Genomic DNA, 22,860 nt, shown 5'->3' with positions numbered 1-22,860 from the left:
GCTGCCTCCTTGAGCTCTTAGGTTTTATCATCCCAACCAATCAGCCGCCAGTGTTGAAAGCTCATCGTCTATCTAATCACCTCTGGAATTTTAGAGCTTTCAAGTGTCTGATGTAGTATTTTTTTTTATTTAAATCTGTAGATTTATTGTTTATTTATAACCCTCTGCTAAATGTGTGGCTACATTTTCTGATCTACAGTTGTCACAAAAATCAGAGAAGCTTCATATGTTTTGTGGGAAATAACTGCATCAAATGTGGTTGTGGAAGCTGAGCTTTAGTGATTGTTTCTATGAGATCATCAAGCCTCTCCCAGTTGCACAGTAGGTGTTGCTTTTTTCCGCACATTTGTAGTCATGACTGACATGTCTGGAAGATAAATCATCCATCCCACAAGAAAGAGAAGGGAAGACGAGTTGCACTTTGGCCACAAAGACTCTAGACTTGACTCAGACCCTCAGGCCTTGTGAACAATCTTAATCTCATGTTGTCTGATGAATGAATTAGCCAAAACTTGGATTGAATTGAATGCAACTAAGAAAATAGGCCACTTACTAAAGTTCACCTAAAGGATGATGTATTACTGTTTATGGACCTTGAGCTCTTAGTGCTTAATAATAATCTGTTAATATTAGCTCAAGCTCTACAGTAATAATATCCGTCTCAAAAGTGTAATAAATGACTTTGGGTCGTTTCAGGACAAAATAAACAGAACTTCTAAATTTAAAAGACACTTCTGGCTCTTCAAAATAAAAGCATCATGTTGTCATTCTTTTCTTTGTATTTACAGTATAACTCAGCTTGGACATTGTTTATTGTTAAGAATTGAAACCTGTTTTATAAAGACTGATTTTAATAACATGTTAATAACATAAACTTTATAAGACATTGACATCACTTCATAATGAAATTATTTTTAACTAGAAGTGGGAGAAGTTTGACAATATAAGGTGGGAACACATTTCTATTTTTCTTCCTGAAAAGAATGAGTATATATATTAATATTGCTAATAGAGTTATAATTACACTTTATTGTTGTTCAAAAATGATTAGCTGGAATTCAGAAAAGTTTTTTTTGTATGATGAATTAAATGTCTGAAATAGTAGTTAAACCTGCACACAATGAACAGCAAACATTTCTGCTTCAGTGATATTTTAGAGGCTCGGTTGAAATGCTTTTTTTTTATTTCATTCGGATGGTTGATAAGGAGATTTGAGGCTGCATAGTGGACCAGTGGGTAGCGCTGCTGCCTTGCAGCCCGGGCCGGGGTCTTTCTGGATGGAATTTGCATGATCTCCCTGTGCATGCACTGGTTCTCATTGGGTACTCAGGGTTCCTCCCACAGTCCAAAAACACGACTGTTGGGTCAACTGGATTCTCTAAATTCTCCGTAGGTGTGCGTGTGTGTGGTAGACAGCTGAAGATAGAACCCAGCACACCTTGGAACCCCAGCAGGGATAAGGAAAATGGGTGGATGGATAAGGAGATTTCTTTAAATTTTCTAAATAAAAGGCTACTGAATAACATAAAATTTCCTTTTATTTTTCTGTTACTACTGTGCCACATGTTGGGAAGCTTGTTGGAGGCTTTCTTCATGTGAAACTGCTCTGAAGCTATTGAGATATTTTTACTGTTGAACAGTTTTATTTTTTACACATGGTCATATTCAGCAGCATCCAGTTACCACAAGGTGACACATGAAATACTCCTCAATCTGTTATGTGGACATTGTGGGTTAATAACTTGTGTAATCATTGTTGATGTCAGCTAGAGGTCTCAAATGTAGGTCATTAATCTTTGTCATCTCATTACTGAAGGTTTTCAAAGTGTTCCATTGATTGTGTTTTCCAGGTTAAACCCAAAGTGATCGAGCCACTGGATTATGAAAATGTGCTGGTGCAGAGAAAGACACAGATCCTCAGCGATGTTCTCCGAGACATGCTGCAGTTCCCCCTGGAAGACTTTGAGGTGGGATTCATGTTTGATTATTACATCTGAGCTGACTCTGGGTAGAAAGAAAAAAAAAATGCGGTACATTGTTGGAAAATTATATGTAAAGAATTTTTAGATTTCAGATTTTAACAGGACCTAAAACTTTAACAAGTGAAAAAAAGAGGACCATGAATGAATGCCGTATAATGATTTAAAGAATACATTTTGCTACTGTAATTTAGTCCAGGTTTAAAAGACCCAAGTTTTGCATATTTTAAGACAAAATTGATTAAAGTTTATCCAGTAGCTGAGAAAATATCTCATCTCGTATAAAAAAAACAGATATAGTTACAAATATGCTTTAAGATTTCAAATTTTAACTGAATTAAATAGCAGCTAAGGCATCCCCAGTTTGACCTCCAAAGAAGACCCATTAACTCATGTATTTGGCCAAATGTACATTCTCATTGTATTCTTTTTCAGCACTAAGGCAAAAATATAGTTACTACATTTTAGTTCCAGTTTGCTTACATCCACCAGGAAATTGCGGTGTTTCTAATGCCATAGAAACATTTTGCGTATCAATTGGGTATCCATGTACATTCTGCTGCTCAAGTGGAGGCTATAGGGGTCCAGTTTGTTGCAGGTACTTTGAAGTTGTCTGTTGAACAATTTAAATCAGAAGCAGCATTTCAACTCAGGATCTAAATACACTATATTGCCAAAAGTATTTGCTCACCTGCCTTGACTCACATATGAGCTTAAGTGACATCCCGTTCCTAATCCATAGGGTTCAATATGACGTCGGTCCACCCTTTGCAGCTAGAACAGCTTCAACTCTTCTGGGAAGGCTGTCCACAAGGTTTAGGAGTGTGTTTATGGGAATTTTTGACCATTCTTCCAGAAGCGCATTTGTGAGGTCGCACACTGATGTTGGACGAGAAGGCCTGGCTCTCAGTCTCCGCTCTAATTCATCCCAAAGGTGTTCTATCGGGTTGAGGTCAGGACTCTGTGCAGGCCAGTCAAGTTCATCCACACCAGACTCTGTCATCCATGTCTTTATGGACCTTGCTTTGTGCACTGGTGCACAGTCATGTTGGAAGAGGAAGGGGCCAGCTCCAAACTGTTCCCACAAAGTTGGGAGCATGGAATTGTCCAAAATGTCTTGGTATGCTGAAGCATTCAGAGTTCCTTTCACTGGAACTAAGGGGCCAAGCCCAGCTCCTGAAAAACAACCCCACACCATAATCCCCCCTCCACCAAACTTTACACTTGGCACAATGCAGTCAGACAAGTACCGTTCTCCTGGCAACCGCCAAACCCAGACCCGTCCATCAGATTGCCAGATGGAGAAGCGCGATTCGTCACTCCAGAGAACGCGTCTCCACTGCTCTAGAGTCCAGTGGCGGCGTGCTTTACACCACCGCATCCGACGCTTTGCATTGCACTTGGTGATGTATGGCTTGGATGCAGCTGCTCGACCATGGAAACCCATTCCATGAAGCTCTCTGCGCACTGTTCTTGAGCTAATCTGAAGGCCACATGAAGTTTGGAGGTCTGTAGTGATTGACTCTGCAGAAAGTTGGCGACCTCTTCGCACTATGCGCGTCAGCATCCGCTGACCCCGCTCCGTCAGTTTACGTGGCCTACCACTTCGTGGCTGAGTTGCTGTCGTTCCCAAACACTTCCATTTTCTTATAATACAGCTGACAGTTGACTGTGGAATATTTAGGAGCGAGGAAATTTCACGACTGGATTTGTTGCACAGGTGGCATCCTATCACAGTTCCACGCTGGGATTCACTGAGCTCCTGAGAGCGACCCATTCTTTCACAAATGTTTGTAAAAACAGTCTGCATGCCTAGGTGCTTGAATTTATACACCTGTGGCCATGGAAGTGATTGGAACACCTGATTCCAATAATTTGGATGGGTGAGCAAATACTTTTGGCAATATAGTGTATATCTGAAAACAGATTATATATACTTTGTGGTTGTATGCTTATTTAATCCCAAAGGATTAAATAAGCATGGTCCTTTTTGTGTTTTCATATGTATGATAAACATCTTACATCGGTTGAATGTGGTTTTAATCAAGCTTATATTTGTTCAGTGTATGTAATTAAAATTTTTAACTATAGATGATTACCTCCAGTCAAGTCTTGGCTTGGTCCCTGAGCAAGACCTTTAACCCCCACACTGTTCCCTGGGCACAAACAGTGGCGGCCCATCGCTCCTCAAGGGGATGGGTTAAATGCAGAAAGTTTGTTTCTCCATTGCAAGATTAAAAAAGCTCTAATTATTATTATTATTTGTTTGTCAGCAATGAGGGGTTTCCTACTTAGTATCCAGGATGCCTGATTTTCAAACCTGTCAGTGCTTCTTTGGTGCTTTTGTAATGAGCAGTTTAGCCAAATCTCTTAACACATCAGCTCCATAGATCCAGGGTGTTAACCTTAAAGCAATTACAGTCATGTCCATGGCTCATAATAACAGCTCGACCTGACTTCAACAAATGAAATCACATGTTGACAGCAGCAATATTAGGTTTCATGACACACAGCTAATTTTGATGAGAAATATCGTAGCGTTTCAATATAGCACCATATCATTCCATGGCTAAATTGACTAATACATCTGGCTCTGAGGTATTATTGATGAAAATGTATGTTTAAACTGTAACAATTTACTGTATGTGTGTAGATTAGAAGGTTTTTGTTTACATTGCGGCTCTGCTGCACTGTTATCAATCAGGATCTTGCTAAGTATAATAATGTAATATGGAAAGGTGTCTAGAAAGGATGTGTTCCTTTATGATATTTTTCCAGTAAAATATATTATGAACTATAAAACTATTGTTGACCTAACAACTTGATTCGTTTGTGGTGCATTTGAACTGTTTTCGTTAGCCCAGAGAGCACGGTGTTGTGAGTACTGGGTGGAGTTTTCCTTTTGTTTATATCTCTGCGCTGTAGTGTGTTACGGGGCCAGGGGCCATCTGTTTAATTGGCTCATGCTGTCCATTATGTTGTGTGAGAGCAAACGTTATCTCGAGCCGCACCATGCCCGACTCCAACTCTCACAGGTTCCACGCTGCTGCAGATGAGATGGAAAATCCAAAATGGAAATTCTGGCCCAGTTGTTGTACCTCAGGAAATGGATGTTCTTCCCTAAGAGCAACAATGAGATGTACAGTATGTCCTCGGGTCATTCTGGATTCCTGCTGCGCACATGATTTTATAGAGAATGTCTTTGTGTTACTCTTCAGGAAGACTAACATTTTGCAAAACATACCTCAGGTTAAGAAGCTGTAAGAGTTTGAAGTGATCATTATTTACTGTAGGCTATACCTTCCCAACAAAAACAAGAAAAAAATATCAGGTTATTTATTGGACATTATTTGTTTATCTGGTTTAGAAGTGTCCAAAATGCAGATTTCTGTTCAACGTCATGCTGCTCTTCACTCTAAGTCATGAACAGTGTAAATTCTATGTTACAACTGCAATAATTTAAACATTTTTTTATAAAATACAGAATACTCTGTTTATTTATTTGCTACATTGTCTGCCTAGTTCATTGTCAAAGGCTAAATAAACATTACAAATCTGATGCAAATTTAGTTTTTAATGAAACCATCCATAAATTATCCTTCTATAAATTGTTCATTTAAGCTCACTTTAAGAATTGGTTAGATACCAATTTTTTGTTACTGCAATAGTGGCGTTATAAGAGTATGGTTGAGTGTAAAGGAGCAATAAAGCTTTGAGCTTGTCTGCTCAGCCTTCTGTTGGGGAGATAACATGCCAGTGTGACAAGCACTGTGTCGTCAGTCTGACAGGTGATTCTGACTGAGGAAAGAAAAACATGCAGGGATTGAAGTTAACATCTGTTTCTACTGGCCTAGGCTCTTGTTCTGGCAGGACTGTAATCACTTTGTGTTTTAAGAAGGATATTAAACTGCTGAAATCATGTAGAGAAACTTCTGGCTTCCTGATTAAAGCATTGATGAATTTAGAGAAACTGCCTGATAGAGCTATTCTTCTGATTTAGTCCTTAGAAAGCCTTTTTAGCTCAGTACTGTGTTCCCCACTGTATATGATCAAGCATCTAGTGCTGTTTTTATGCAACAATGCTTGTACAATCCTCGTGTCTATGTTGGTCTTCTGTTGTGCACTGTTGTTTTTTTTTACATTTGTGATAGGTCTGTTCGGGGCTGCTTTGAGTTATTTTACAGATCCTGAAAGAAGGAAGTCTAAGCTTTTGAATGGAGGCTTTTGAATTTTTGGAAATGAAAAACAAATTAAGGAGCCATCTGACTGTTGGCACTTTGCAAAGATCATTAAGGTAAAACTTCTTTAGTATCACCCTAAAAGCCAGCTGGGCAGTAACAAAAGCTGTTCTTGTGGAATATTGTTGCACATCCTAGCTCCCCCAGTGGCTTCATGTCAACAAACTGCACTACTTTTCTCTGTTTAGATAATTTTGCAGCAATGAATTACAGTATTTGTTTTACATCTGTGGATTGCACAATCTTTCAGATTAAAATTACATCAACATTTAGCAATAACATACAGACAAAACAACCAAGTGGAAAACTTAAAAAAACCTTTACATTTGCAAGCTGTTCATCTACAGCAGACTGACAGTGCATTCACATGATCGATTCCCCTTAAATGTTATAACTGGAAGGTTTTTAATTTTCACAGCTTTGGTCTAAATGATGAGTTCTAGGCCTGTATAGAACTAGAACATTTATGCACTATTTTTGCACGCCACGTATCACTTTACTTGGATTTATTCACTTTAATTGGACTTTTCACTTTATTTGGATTTAGTTTTTACATATACATAGATATACGTACAGATATATATACAGAAGAGCTATATGTGTATATAAATTTTATCTCTTTTTATTCTTATTTTTTATCTTTATTATATTGTATAGTTGGATGTGTATATATATCATGTAAAACTGTAACTAGAGCGTGTAACAAAAGTAATTTCCCTCTGGGATTATTAAAGTATTTCTGATTCTGATTCTGTATAACACTCCACGATGTGGAATTTATTTATTGTAAGTAATTTTCTTCTTCATTTTAATCCCTTTTCTGTTTTTCTGTTACCTTTGTTAATTATTTTTCATGATATGTAAAGCACAGTTATCTTGTGTGGAATGTCTTTTTGTTGGGAAATTTAAATTGAATATTTTTTTCAATATTAAAATTATTACTTATTACTCTACTCTGTTTAAAACATTAATATTGAGAAGGTTTTTTTTTGCTCTCGGCTTCTGTAATAAGGCAAAAAAAAAGAGCCTAATTTATTTTTTATTTACATAAGTATTTCAAAAGTATGTGTTAGTTCAAGTTAAGGTTTGTTTCTACTCTTCTAAAACCAATTTCAAGAGTGGTTTTATAACGTCTAGTCTAGGTTGTTATGCAAACAGAAAAAATTAAATATTTTTCTTTGGGCAAACCAGGGCTCATGTGCAGTATGGCTGAAATTGCTTGAAATCAATATGCATGCATGCGCTGACTAGTTTGGAACCCACCATGGACAGATAAATAAACAATGACAATTGCAGATTGTATATAACTCACTTGTGGTGCAAACTGCTTTAAATCGAATAAAGTATTTCACCGTAGAATGCTTACTTTGTCCCCTGTTTTGGATTAATGTGTTTACGAATATTGTTGCACATCGAAAAACATACTGCCACCTGTTGGCTTGATCTGGAGTTGCAACATTTCTACTTTTACCATGGGTACAAAATCTTATTTTCAGCAGAGGACAATTAGGCTTTTATGTTTACAATAAGTGTTATTGTGTCGGTGAGGCACATCTATTTACCGTGCTCACTCAGACGCAGAAAACTGAGACTTGCAACTCATTTAATGCTTCCTGTTAACCTCTTACCTATATGCTTGTTTATTTCTGCTTCCTACATTGTAAAGATTATAATCTTCTGCACAGGAAACCCTCCTATTAGGCAGGAAGTGGGATTATAAGGTTTACTAATAAGAGCTAGCGACATACACTATATTGCCAAAAGTATTTGCTCACCTGCCTTGACTCACATATGAGCTTAAGTGACATCCCGTTCCTAATCCATAGGGTTCAATATGACGTCGGTCCACCCTTTGCAGCTAGAACAGCTTCAACTCTTCTGGGAAGGCTGTCCACAAGGTTTAGGAGTGTGTTTATGGGAATTTTTGACCATTCTTCCAGAAGCGCATTTGTGAGGTCGCACACTGATGTTGGACGAGAAGGCCTGGCTCTCAGTCTCCGCTCTAATTCATCCCAAAGGTGTTCTATCGGGTTGAGGTCAGGACTCTGTGCAGGCCAGTCAAGTTCATCCACACCAGACTCTGTCATCCATGTCTTTATGGACCTTGCTTTGTGCACTGGTGCACAGTCATGTTGGAAGAGGAAGGGGCCAGCTCCAAACTGTTCCCACAAAGTTGGGAGCATGGAATTGTCCAAAATGTCTTGGTATGCTGAAGCATTCAGAGTTCCTTTCACTGGAACTAAGGGGCCAAGCCCAGCTCCTGAAAAACAACCCCACACCATAATCCCCCCTCCACCAAACTTTACACTTGGCACAATGCAGTCAGACAAGTACCGTTCTCCTGGCAACCGCCAAACCCAGACCCGTCCATCAGATTGCCAGATGGAGAAGCGCGATTCGTCACTCCAGAGAACGCGTCTCCACTGCTCTAGAGTCCAGTGGCGGCGTGCTTTACACCACCGCATCCGACGCTTTGCATTGCACTTGGTGATGTATGGCTTGGATGCAGCTGCTCGACCATGGAAACCCATTCCATGAAGCTCTCTGCGCACTGTTCTTGAGCTAATCTGAAGGCCACATGAAGTTTGGAGGTCTGTAGTGATTGACTCTGCAGAAAGTTGGCGACCTCTTCGCACTATGCGCGTCAGCATCCGCTGACCCCGCTCCGTCAGTTTACGTGGCCTACCACTTCGTGGCTGAGTTGCTGTCGTTCCCAAACACTTCCATTTTCTTATAATACAGCTGACAGTTGACTGTGGAATATTTAGGAGCGAGGAAATTTCACGACTGGATTTGTTGCACAGGTGGCATCCTATCACAGTTCCACGCTGGAATTCACTGAGCTCCTGAGAGCGACCCATTCTTTCACAAATGTTTGTAAAAACAGTCTGCATGCCTAGGTGCTTGAATTTATACACCTGTGGCCATGGAAGTGATTGGAACACCTGATTCCAATTATTTGGATGGGTGAGCAAATACTTTTGGCAATATAGTGTATTTCTAAATGACCTGTCCATCACCTTTAAATGCAGATAATTAGAGGTTTTTACTTACCGGTATGTAGGAGTCAAAGAAGGCATTGTAATATTTTTCTCTTACTTTTTTTGCTATATTGAATATCATTCCATCATTCCAAATAGGATGTAATTTCCATTTATTTCAGGTTTCCTTTTTGCAGTGGAAGTTGCATTCACTGTTTAGGGATTTTTAATATAAAATGTTTGGATTTAATGTTTTGTTAAATGTAAAATCATATGGCCATTTTGTCAAAACATCTGTTGGGCCTCTTCTTTCAAAGTCTCAACTCATCCTGAAAACTGTACTTCAATCAGATAAGGTGTCTGTGGCCATGGACAAAAAGTTAATAAGTGACATCAACCATGTCTCTGTTGCTTCTTATTTGTTTTATTACTCAGATGTTGAACTTATACCAAAACCACGACAATATTTGAATCCAGATCATTTTGTTTCACTTTCAGTGTTGCAGTATTTGCTAAATTTGGTTGTCCGCTGTAATTCTCCCATTATGACTCTATTATTCTTGTTTTCTCTCAGATCTCAACTTTGAGGCGCCAAGTAAGAACCCTGTACCCCACTGTGCCTGAAGATGCAGAGAGGGAGGCTCAGAGTCTTTTCGTTCAAGAGGTAAACTGATTTCAGACAATATAAGGCAATGAAAGGAGATGTCAACCAGTTTTATCTGCAAACAGAATAAATAGAAATAAACTCCCAGTAGGATTGGAAGTGCTAGAATAAGACTGTTTGCTCTGCTGTGCAACGATCCATTAAGTTGAACATTAACTTTCTTCACAGGGATTTGAACAACTGCAGAAACACACATCTGAATCACTCCTCACAATCTGGATATAATGCAGAATTGTCACAACTTTTATGACAGTGACAACTATGTATTCGTGACAGCTACATATTTTAACTTTTAACTACCACATGCAAGATCTTCTATAGGATTGCCTTGGAGAGGCATAGCAGTGTGCTGCATGCTTAACCTACAGCAAACATCTTCCACCACAACTGAACAGTTTGATTAAAATAAAAAATGGAGTATTTTAACCCTTACAGACCTTAATAGTGTTGTTGGGTAGTTTAAAGCTTCTATTTATCCTTTAAGGTTCTACATATTAAAATATTAACTGTTAATAGCGTTGTGTTTTATATCGTATTCTTAACCAGGTTTGATTCATATATTACAATAAGAAGCTGCTGTAAACCATTAAGATATAAAATTACCAGGTCATCTCCATACATTGAGGACCTTTTAATCTTCCAGTATAACTGGTTCTCAGTTCATCAACATATAAATAAAACCACGGACATTTAAGCACTCTTTTTGACAAACACCAGCATCAGTTTGGTAACTGTATTATTCTTTTCCTATCAGTTAATGCTTCTATTTTTAGTTTATATAAAGGTAATCGATGTTATTGATCGACCAATGATTCATGGTAAGCTGCCATATTCTTAAAAAAAAGTGTTTTCTTTTGTGTGTAGAATCTCTTTTAATAACATGAAGGGCTAAATTTAATTGGATCTCTTGATTAACAAATCAAAATCTTTTTTGCTTCAAATATTTGCGTTTTTATGGAGGACTTTACCAAATACTTTATACAAAACATGGATGCCACGTGTTTCGTTGAACATGCTAATATTTGACCTGGGCTCAATGCTGTCAGTTGCACTGCGTCTACCGTGTTACAGAGCCATACAGCAGCTGCCTGCTGACAGTCCATCCTCCAGGTCACATATCAGTGATTCTGAAGTCATAAAGATACCATGACGCAGCGCGAGTGTTGTGTGATATCACTCAGACAGCTGCAGTGATTAAGAGCTTCTCTGGTTCTTCTCCGCCTCCTGTTCAGGTTAGGTTTCCTCTCCCAGCAGGGGCCCTTCTTGTAAACCTTGTGTATTTCTGCTAAACAGATACTGTTGAGCTGCTCCTATCACTGGCTCTAACAATGAACAGATGTCCACTTTCCAAGTAAATAGGGATCCACTCCCTGCCGAGGCACGGTCAGATCGAGGTGGAGTCACCACGCACTTCTTTTCTGAAGAATGTTGGGTTGAGGTTCTTTAGATTTTTTTTTTAAGCAATTTCAAGGGAAAAGTTCATGTTAAGGTTTCATTAAGTTAGAATCATTTTAGCAACTCTACTTTCAAATTTTAGAGCATTGGATCTTAGGTCAGATAACACAAAAAAAGATCCCTTGCAAATTACTTCAGGGCTACTAAATCCTGTTAGATAAAAACATAACTAAAGTCTTAATCTGTAGTAGATATTAGGGATGCACGATATAATCGGCCCCCTATCGGTATCGGCCTTAAAACTGAATATCGGACATCGGCCACCCCACCGATATTTAACCGGATATTTGATCAGCTTTCGAGTTTCTAAAGTCTAAAAAAAAAAATGAAATACTGCTTCTTCTTCTTCCTCAAAAACTTCTTTTTTACAGACTTAAAAACTTCTAAAGACGAGGGAAAAAATATTGATACATTAAAATATCACAATATCTTCATATGCTGATATATTGCCATTTAAAAACACCATATCAATCTCTTTTACTAATGAAATATTGCTATATGTCATTGTTATGCTACGAAATCCCCCGAAAATTCACGAAATTTTGCCATATTTTTATATGTTGATATATTGACGCGGTACCGATCTATTTTACTAACAAAATCTCACAAGAATTTGCAAAATATCACGACAGTTTGTAACAGAACGATGAAATTTCACGAGATTTTGAAAGTAAAATAGATCAATACCGCGTTTTTAAAAATCTATTTGATATCAGCATATGAAAATATATTTGAGTATATTGTTTTAAGTGTCAGAAATGGATAACAAAACTGCTATTTTCAATGACTACTTATTTTTGTCCAGCTTTAACATCAGTATCGATATCGGTTATCGGCTACATGAGTTTTAAAATATCGGCATATCGGATATCGGCCAAAATCCCAATATCGTGCATCCATAGTAGATATACCTTCTTTTTAAAGGTATTCAAGCATGGGTACTACAATTATAAAGGTACACCAATTAAGTAGCTCATTTACAATTTTATTTAGCCAGTAAACGAAGTAGCATTTGTCGCATCTTGTGATGACGAAGCAGCAGCAGAGAGGATTGTCGTTTAAAGTCTGTGATCTTTCCTTTATCAATAATGCATGTTCACTTGTCCATGTTCAGTTTCACGGCAGCTAGTGAATGTTTTTTTTTTATGACATGGATAAATGCTTCATAAATATATTTTTAAAAAACAGTTGTCTCAGACAATGGAGGTCCTTCGGTTAAAATCCACATTGTCTGTATAGATCCTTCTATTCAGCATGTTTTTAACCAGGCTATTTTCTTTAGGTGTTCGAAACACTTGCTTAAGGAGGTGTTGCTTTTATTTATTATCTCTAAGTTGCAGCTACCTGGGTCCAGAGTTGGTAAAAATTCTATGAATAAGCAAGATTTGGCTATGTCCGAAATCTGCATGTTCATTTATTCACTGCTTCCTCAGTGCACTTTTTAAAAAATGTGATTGATTATCATTTGAAAATGGTTTAAACCCCATGATGAAGAAAGCCTTTTAAAAGGGTATTTATCTCCAGACAATCAGCCATTCTTGTTGTATTCTGCATTTAAAGCCGATTGGATGATTTGAATACCTCTAATCTAAACATTCTTGTCAAAATTTTGACCCTTTATACTATAACACCTTCCTTATTGTTGCAACTGGTAAAAAATTGAAAAGGGTTATAATAGTTTGGCAAAGCTGGTTATGAATAACTAAGATGAAGTTTACTGTCCTCTGAAGGAAGGCCATAAAGATAGACTTGTTGTAAAGGCCTTTGAGTCAGATTCAAGAAAATGAAAGTGATCATTAAGGTTAGCAACTATTCTTTAACATTATTAGGTACAATTTCATAATTTATGTTGGTCTAAATGAAAAATCATATAGGTATATTAAATGCCTTTCAGCTTTAAGTTGAACCTTGAAGACCTTTAGAGAATCTGTTTTTAAAATAGATTCCTTACTCTTGATGCTTGGTCTTATTTCTTCTTACATCTCTTATCTGCTTTGGTTTCACCTCCCAAACTGCAGTCGGAGATCAATAGGCCACATATCACCTGTGGTCAGAAAATCAATGTCAAAGTGCGTGGTTTTGCTAGACATTGTTGCATCTCTTGTAGTACTTAAGATGCTCATTGGAAGTCTTATTTTTTTTATTGCTTTAGTTCTGTTGGTAAACTTCAGCGATGTCTGAATGTTATCTATTTAATTCGCCTAGAGAATCCTTTGCACTTCTGTTTCTCCGAGATTAAATTTACTTCATTTACTAGTCTCCATAGTATCACAAAACAAATAAAGGTGATAAATCTGTTGAATATTGCAATGATAACATTGACTGTGATTAATTTACATGTTCTTTTATAATTAAACTTTTTTGATATGACACTGGATAAAAATTCACCACTGGATTTAACTCATTCCCTTGGGGAGCAGTGGGCTGCCACTGTGGGGCGCCAGGGGAGCAGTGTGGGGTTAAGGGTTTTGCTCAGGAACCCAAAGCGGAGGCTGTGGGGATCGAACCGGGTACTTGCAACCTTCTTAGAACACAAGCGCACTCCTCTAACAACTAGGACTTAAGTTCAAATAGGGACATGCAATAATCCTCCTTACAGGATTAATACATGTCCCTTAAAATTAGGTTAACCAACAAAATATTCCATCCAAGTTGTAAAATTGCTTCTGCTATCACTGGTGCAATTTTGCCAACAATTCACACCTCTTCAAAACGTTTTACCACCTCTCAGTAAACAGCCTTAAAATGTATTTTCAATGTATTTTATTGGGGGCTTTATGGGATTAAGAAAAATGGGGTAGTTCTAAAAGACAAAATGTAAATACTGTCTATTTCTTTTTATCTGAAAGGTGTTGATATATTTAACCCCATTTGTTTTTGCTCAATTACTGTAGTGCTAAATAAACTGTATATTTAGGAATCTTTATAGTGGACAGGGTTGATATATGTGTAATAAATCCAGCTGTTCTTTTAAGGTTTATGGAGAACATTAGTCAACAAATTGCATTGTGAAGCACAGCAGATTTCTTCCCACAAAGCTGCCTTTTGTATCTTTTATGGGGTACGCTGGTCCTAATCCCCACTGAGCTTTCTTCTAATAATTCTCTGTCTCTGCAGTGCATCAAGACCTACAAGTCTGACTGGTATGTTGTCAACTACAAGTACGAGGACTACTCTGGTGATTTTCGACAGCTTCCAAAGTAAGGCAGCAGTTTAAATGGTCCTCTCTTCCGTGAGTAGAGTGTCTTTATCCTGTGTAAGGACATTGGTATGAAAGGCGAGTATTAACATGTACTCTGAAAACACAGAGGCCAAAGCTGTCAGCTTATTTGTTTCCCGCAAAATGTTGCCGTGCCCTAATAACAGGGAAAGACGCAGCACACGTATGTTCCTTTCTGTGGAAGTGAGCATTTCCTTTTTTTTTTTTTAACAGAGCACCACATCGTTTTTAAAATTTGGAAACCACCCTCATTGTCAAGTGATTGTGTCATCAGCTGAAGTCTCTTCCCTGAAGAATATCTGTTTTACTGTTATTGTGTTTAGCTGACGATGTCCAACCCAATGCAATTGTTGCCAAATGTTTTGTTGCTTCACTCAGTCTGAGGGAAATTAAAACAATGCTGCTTGACACGGATCGCCTGTTAAAAGTCTGGCATTTGGATTTGGCACCTTTTCATTTCTCAGTTTCCTTGAACTCTTACTGTAAATGCTGCACTTTTATAGTCCTGGAATTTCCATTTTACTATGTTTAACTCTCAACACTCTTGAGAAGACTTCACATTGTTTATTAAAGTAAATCAAAGAATAAGAGTGCAGAAATATGTTTTATAAACTTCCAAAATTGATGGTCAGATTTCCTTTCTTTTTTTTTTTTACAGCAAAGTGCCACGGCCGGACAAACTGGCAGTGCATGTGTTTGAAGTGGATGAAGATGTTGATAAAGAGGAGGTTAGATTATCTATTACACTATTTTTTACAACTTTTCCTGTTTGGTATACTAAGGTTTGTATTCCAGGGAAGTCCTTTTTTTTTTTTTTTTTTTTTTTCTTTACAGAGGAGACACATTTTTTAAAAGTACTTAAAATATTCAACGTGAGGCAGCTGCAAGTTAGAAGCTGTGAAAGAGTAAAGACAAAGTAGTGAACACTGGCATCAGTGCATCAAGCAATGGCCGACCGAGATGAAAATGGGGATATCAGTGTGTATAGATCTCATAGGATGAAGATTTAATATAGAATCTCAATGTGATTACTTTAGTTTTCCTGAATTTCATTTGAGTGGAGCTTGTAAATGTAACAATGAATGGAAGCAGCTAAATATCCAACTTTTTACATATAATCTGTTCATAGTTTACATGCAGGGATTAAACCAAGATACATGATAGTGATAATGTAAAGTACAAAACCACAAAATAAAATGTATAACATTAAACATAACAGAACCTTTGGAAGAAAGTAGGGTATTTCAGTCTTTATGCTGGTTTTATATGAATCTGACATGTTTCTATTTTAACAACTGGCTGTGATGCTGTTGTGTTCATTATGTTATACACAAATGGCAACCTTAAAAAAGTAAAAAAAAAAAATTTTATAGACTCTGAAAGGCTAGGGTCAGTATGTCAAAGACACAAAAATTCAGACTATACTGTACGTTAAAATTTCCTCTTTTCTCTACCCAATTTCCAGAGAGGTGATTAATGTTTGTAATTTCACATAAAAGAACCCCCATTAAATTCCTCCTGTGCAGATTAGATTGTGTTATTCCAACCTCTCTTTAATGTTGCTAATGGGCAAACATAAGTTTAAAAACATTTTCAATGGGAGATTTCAGAGCTCCAACATTCTGCTCTCTTCAGCCTCAGCTCATTTACTAGTAACAGAGTGGACGTGTGGTCCTGCAAAGATAAAATGAGTATTATTGTTATTTTTGGAAGGGCTTTCATAAGTCGGCAACAAGAAGGCTGATGAATCCCTTCAAAAACAGTCAAAATTTGCAGTGAATGTCCAAAGCTGTCGTTGAAACATTATCTGAAATGCTACAAGGTCAAACACTAATTACAATGTGTTACAATGATAACGTGACCCTCCTCTAAAATCCTAAACTGTGCCTCCAACAGGGAACTAAGTGGCATGTAAGGTTATTTTTCAGTCAGCTGTACAGTTTAATTCCTTTAAGGTCGTATATATTATTCCCTTTTTTTTTATACTGTTTTTACGGATTGTATGTTAAATTAAAGTGGATAAAGTTCTGCAATGATTTATTCTAATTCTTTTTACATCCCAAAATCCTGCCATTTTAACAAGGGTTGCTTAGACTTTTTTTTATCCACCATATATACATTTTTTTTCCCAGACTCCTGTGTCCTCAATTTGGCTTAATGTCTCGACTGTCCTCTGTCTCTGTCTTTGTGGTTAAAGGCTGTCGATTTTCTCCCTCACTGGTCTGGACTTGTGACGACTGTGTAGACACAGATGAGAATGAATGGATTGTGAACCTTCCCAGCTGCTTTTCAACGCACTTCACTCCTCCAGACTGAAACCATAAGGAGACAGACGGCACTTTTAAAAAATCCCCTTTTGTTTTACTAGACAGAAAAAATAGAAATAACTGACTTCTGATCAGACAAAACACCATCTTGAAAGATCATTATCTCTTCTCATTCTAAAAGATTGTTAAAAATGTTTTTCTGTTCTGGAACCCTTTAAACCAAAGAGTTTCTAAGAGCAGATGAAGCAGAGCTGATATAAACCAGGGCAGATCTTCTGTCATTGCTCTCCTAATTGGTTTATTTTAGCAGATGAAGGAAGCGAAGCGGCTCACAGTATCTTTGTTCTCCGGTCATATGCAATTGCATTTATTTTATCTCACAACATGACAGGGTTGGAAAGTGAAATGACCATAATTTGTTTGAATCTTTTCTTAGGATTAAGAGGTTTATTTGGTTTTAGGGTCTGTATATGTTTTATGTTCTTGTGCATGCTGGTTGGCCTCAAAGGGCTCTCCATAGCACCAGGATCTGTGTTGTTTCAAAGCATCAGATGAAAGCTTTCGGACAAACCAGGACCACCAATTATTGACTGTAATTTTTAATGTGTCTGACCCTCAATCTTTCTCCAGCTCTTAAATAAATCTATGTCTTATTTCAATGTATTGCTTTTCTAAAATGCAGAATTTCTAAACCGTCCTAATTTTTCTTTATCTCTTGTAGGACACGGCCTCCTTAGGATCCCAGAAGGGGGGCCTTTCCAAACATGGCTGGCTCTACAAAGGGAACATGAACAGTGCCATCAGTGTCACCATGAGGGTGAGATAACAACCAATTCTTTTAAACAACTTTTTAGAAACAAAACAAAAAAAATGTTGGGTAAAACTATCCAGATGTGGGAACTTCACCGCATTCTTTTTTTGTTTCTCGGGTAGATTTTCTTCCTCTAATCATTATGGAATGTTTTCACTATTTCTGTCATTATTTTGCCAGCGATTAACATGACAGTTCATCACTGCACTGATTCGTTCTATTCAGTTTTATCCAGGATTTATTTACATAATGATAGTGCCTGACAGGTTCTCTATTTTAAGGAATTAGAGGATCAAGAGAAAGCAAACAGGCGTCACAGTGTTCAGCATTGTTGCCACGCAGGGATGAGTCCCTGCATCTGAATAATAGCCAGGAGCTCTCTGTTTCTGCATGTCCCATCCCTGCATGTATTGATGATCTCCTAGCTTTACCTCTGCAATCTAAAATCCTTCAGGTTAGGTTATGTGGTAAGTTTAGCTAAAGAGTGTTTGCATGCTTGTAGGTTTCGGTCTATGTTTTTATAGGATTTAGCTTTTTCACATTTAATTTGGGATTTTAATTAATTAAATGATTGCTGGTTTCTTTTTTTTTTATAAACGAGTATAATAAACATTGGCAAACATAGTGTGGATTTGTATCAGATGTCACATAGAGGACACGGCGATTATATGGAAGGAGCTCTGGTCAAAATATGACCTGTTTTGTCAAAAAATATAATAGGTTTAGAGTGTGAGAGCAAGATAACAAAATGCATCACCCTAAAAAAAAATCATCTCCACTCTGAAACATAATCCTACTGTGAATTTTAGTGCCCATACTTTAAATGTGAAGCAGATAAACGTTTGATCTGACTGAGATAGAGCTATTTTGCAAAGACCTGGTGAATAGATGTGCACAGCTATTCACTTGCAGCTATATTTGCAGGAAAATTTGGTTCTATAAATTATGTAAATCCCTTAATTGTCCCACAATGGATATATTAATTTGCTACATTTAACCCATCCCCTTGGAGAGCAGTAGGCTGCACCCATGGAGCAGTCTGGGGTTAAGGGTCTTGCTCAGGGACCCAGAGTGGCAGTCAGTGGGAGTGTGTGCGACTTGAACTCAGAATCTCTGGGAACCAAGTGCAATGCTGTAACCACTAGGCCACCACTCCCCTTATTAGCTTAATGGAGCTGAAAATAAAAAAAATCCATACATGAAGTTAAAATGGTAAAAATGACATGCAAAGTTAAAACCTCAGGATCCTATTCTAACTCTCTGCTGAAGGGTGAAATAATCAGAAAAATGTATATTCAAAATCAATGTCAGGATTTCCATTTTTGTTATTATTTGTATTTATTTTATTATTACTTTAGCCAGTTAAATTCATTTCACAGGCATCTGATTTTTTTCTATCTTAATGGAAGGGTATGTACATGTTCAAGCACAATTGTACAGACATTACATATGAACAAAATGCTACTTCTGCTTCTCCAGTAATCACGATCTGAATTTTGTTTCCTTTCATCATTACAGTCATTCAAGAGGAGGTATTTCCACCTTACCCAGCTGGGGGATGGTTCGTATAATTTGAACTTCTACAAGGATGAAAAGATCTCCAAGGAGCCCAAAGGAACCATTTTCCTGGATTCCTGCATGGGAGTAGTTCAGGTACACTGTGAATTCTTTAGGTCATCTCTGTCACGGAGGCCCTGATTGTTGAGGGTTGACCGTTTGAATGTTTTAACAAACAGGATATCCATGTTGGCGCCGTGTTTGCTAGTGACGAAGCCTACTTCCTTATGGGGGATTTAAAATCCTGACAATACAGGCAACCGCTCTGGAAGTTTCCACAATGCAATCTTGAGTATATGGCTTGGTTAGTTTAAATTGGAAACTACAGCAGATAAAAACTGTCCAGAGAAGCTGTTGACAACTGCTGAAGAATATTCTCTGCATCTCCATGAAACCTGAGCTCTTCCCTCCCATAGGTTGTGTTTTTCTGCTGATGCTCAGCCACTGAGGCAAGGTGAATGCTGAGGTCTCACTTCCGAGCACTTTCCTTTGGCCTCCCAATCAATGCTGCGTGCTCCATCTGATTGTTTGATGGAAAACGCTCCATGTGTGCCATATCAGGAGTCCATCATCACAGTTGATGGAAATATTCTAATTTCACCTATCAGGTGGTCAGCTGGATGGTTAAGATAAAATCATATACAGTAGGGAAGCTTGACTGTGGTAATTATAAGCTTCAACTTTTATCTGTTTGACTTATGAAGCCTTTATCCTCCCCTTTCCTTATGTCAATAAAAACTATATATTTTTTTATATTTAGTATCTCTAAACCATCAGCAACTTAGGTTTAAAAATCTGATCTGAAGATTAAAGGTAAAAAAGAGAAAAATAAGTAGGAGCTCAAAGGTTTAAAATTCCTCCAACTTCCTCTTTTCTCTTCAGTCTATCCTCGTCCCTCTGAGAGAGGGCTGTAGAAATCAGCCAGAACCTGAATGATTTCTGCTGGGTCTTGGAGAGACCCCCCTTTCTGTATATTGTGGCAGATTAAGAGATCCTAGTCGAAATTGCCACAATACACAAAGCCAAAGGGAATTTACAACTTATGACTCGCTGCCAGCAGTTTGCACTAGTTTAAAGAGCATTTATTATTCTGTTTGACAGCATAAGAAAGAGGGGACATGGTGCTTACTTTGCTTTTGTTTTTACTGGAACCAAGATACATCAGACAGTGCAGCTTTTTGGACGGATCAAGCATTGTGTTGACTTATAAGGAGCTTGATGCGATCAACAGAAAGTTTCCCACTGAGACTCACCCCACGCCATGCTGCAGGCCCAAAACACAAACTAGATGCAGTTGAATTTGCACACATACAGTATGTACCACTCCCAGAGTTCCACCCTGCAATCACTGTGGAGCTGAGACTTGTGCATAAAGCACATATACGTACCGACGGAATGGAGAAACCACAAAAACCTTATTTATCTCCTACAGTGTATCTAGTACAGGGCGATGTGTATTGGGGTCTGGCAATTGCCAGCAAGCACAAAGTGGCAGTAGGGAAATCACTGGGGTTCAGTGTTGTGGTGGCAGCTTGTCTCAGGAGTCTTTAACACTGAGTGAAAGACCATTATGTGTTATATGTGGATCAGCATGGAATTAGATCATCTAAAGATGGATCAACCACACTGAGTTCAAATATAATTACACCCACACTTGAATGTTGATGCTTCTAGTAGCCTACTGTATTATGACCTCCAGTAAAGTTTGACTCTGCGCAGGGTGGCCTGACAACCTGTGGGCAGCAAAGTCTCCATTGCAGACAGAGATTAGTATTGACTGTAAAGGGGCTTCCCAAAGAGGAAAGGTCTGCATGCATCCAGATTATGCCCAGTGGAAAGTTACTGGTAGATCAAAGGAACTTTAAAGGAATAGTACACCCAAAACATGATTAGCCTTCATTTTCTACTCACCCCCATGCTGAACAACACTCTGGAGTACTTTTTTGATAACTCAAATGCATCTGGAGATCTGGGAGGCTTCTTGCTGTCTGCTGACATTCAAATAATGTAGGTCTATGTTGCCCGAGACAGAAAGGTCCATAAAAGTCCACAAAAAACGTGTCAATATTCCTCCATACTGCTCGTCCAATGTATTCCAAGTGTCCTGAGTGGGTAGCATCCAGAATTTACTCGAAACAAAGTCATTTAGAATGTTTTTAGAGCATAAACAGTAGTGTATAGGATTTCCTGAAAGCGCGCACCTGCGCAATCACGACGCTACGGAAGCCGGCAGACCAAGCCAGATGAAAGTGCGCATTCAGCGTATACTCTGCCAATAATGCAAGCGTAGAAGAAGAAATGTGCTGTTTACCTGTGCAAAGAAAGAAACAACGAAAGAAAAATGTCTGAGGACTTCAGTGTTGAGGAAGAGCATGAGTTCTTTGCCGAGCTGAATGCGCTGGTTTGGTCTGCCGGCTTCCGTAGCTTCGTGATCGCGCATGATCGCGCTTTCAGGAAATCCTATACACTACTGTTTATGCTCTAAAAACATTCTAAATGACTTCGTTTCAAGTAAATTCTGGATGCTACCCACTCAGGACACTTGGAATACATTGGACGAGCAGTATGGAGGAATATTGACACGTTTTTTGTGGACTTTTATGGACCTTTCTGCCTCGGGCACCATAGACCTCCATTATTTGAATGTCAGCAGACAGCAAGAAGCCTCCCAGATCTCCAGATACATTTGAGATATCAAAAAAGTACTCCAGAGTGTTGTTCAGCATGGGGGTGAGTAGAAAATGAAGGCTAATCATGTTTTGGGTGTACTATTCCTTTAAGTAGTCTCTGATACAGATTACAAGCAAGTCCTGGCATCACGTTTTCACATGCGGAGGGAACTAGCACAGTTTAATTAAGAATTTAAAAGTTCAAAGCTACATTTTGATAAGTTTGGGAAGACTACATAAATGACAGACTTTCTTTAACATTGAATAGCTGTCTCCGTATTTGTTTTTGTGAGAATCGCATCTTTTCATGTTTTTCATTATTATATAGATTTTTTATTTAGATTTTTGAACAGTACTGTAGTCCATCTCTATTGAAGACACCTAGGCTATAACTTTAACCCTAAACACTGATAGCAGACATGACGCAGACATGTTTACTGAAAGCAAAAACACATTACACATCTTAACTAGATTTTTCTTTCTAAAGAGTAAAGTATATTGAGCAACATGTTTATTTGATAAAGAAGCCATACCTTGTTGAAAAAAGATGGGTATTTCACTGACATAATGAATAAAATGTTTGTCATTATGGTTTTATTTTACTCCACCATTTCTCAATCCCATTAAATATGCTGTCTTATCACGCAATGATTATTAGAACTGAATCTTTTGGACATGGTTCAGACTTTCTTGTGTTCTTTTCCAAGTAAACTGTGAAATCGCACGTCATTAGGCAGTGGCCCAAAGCCGTTTCCTAATAACTTGCTCTATAAGTAGACCTGCAGATGTTTATGTTGCAGCTGGAATAGCACGTGAGATGACTTCATGCCGTAGTTCAAGCAGCTCCTGCACTTTGGGAGGGTAGGGAAGCAGGCGTTTGCTCAACAGCACGTTGGATCTGTCCTAAAATGCGGTTTACGATTACTTCAGACTCACTATGAGCTCAGAAATTTAAATAGTTCCACAATACAATCTGTCTGAACGTTTTATTCTCTTTTTTTCTTCTTAAAACACAGACT

At 38.0% G+C, this 22,860-nt stretch overlaps 1 protein-coding gene across 10 annotated transcripts in view; it reads left to right on the top strand.

Annotated features, from left to right (window-relative positions):
- The window catches only part of LOC119780259 (dedicator of cytokinesis protein 9-like), a 107,814-nt gene that overhangs the window by 37,729 nt on the left and 47,225 nt on the right, over positions 1-22,860 (top strand). For all 10 annotated transcript variants that reach the window (XM_038280239.1, XM_038280240.1, XM_038280236.1 and 7 more), the window contains exons 2-7: positions 1,851-1,967; positions 9,773-9,862; positions 14,435-14,517; positions 15,196-15,265; positions 17,526-17,621; positions 19,134-19,268. In XM_038280239.1, the coding sequence (XP_038136167.1) occupies positions 1,851-1,967; positions 9,773-9,862; positions 14,435-14,517; positions 15,196-15,265; positions 17,526-17,621; positions 19,134-19,268 (591 nt within the window). The remainder of the gene's footprint in view (positions 1-1,850; positions 1,968-9,772; positions 9,863-14,434; positions 14,518-15,195; positions 15,266-17,525; positions 17,622-19,133; positions 19,269-22,860) is intronic.

Source organism: Cyprinodon tularosa, unplaced genomic scaffold, assembly GCF_016077235.1.
Source record: "Cyprinodon tularosa strain WSP-4 unplaced genomic scaffold, ASM1607723v1 ctg158, whole genome shotgun sequence".
In the NCBI taxonomy this organism is placed as follows: domain Eukaryota; kingdom Metazoa; phylum Chordata; class Actinopteri; order Cyprinodontiformes; family Cyprinodontidae; genus Cyprinodon; species Cyprinodon tularosa.
The sequence above is the reverse complement of the archived record's forward strand: the minus strand, read 5'-3'. Positions and strand labels throughout refer to the sequence as shown.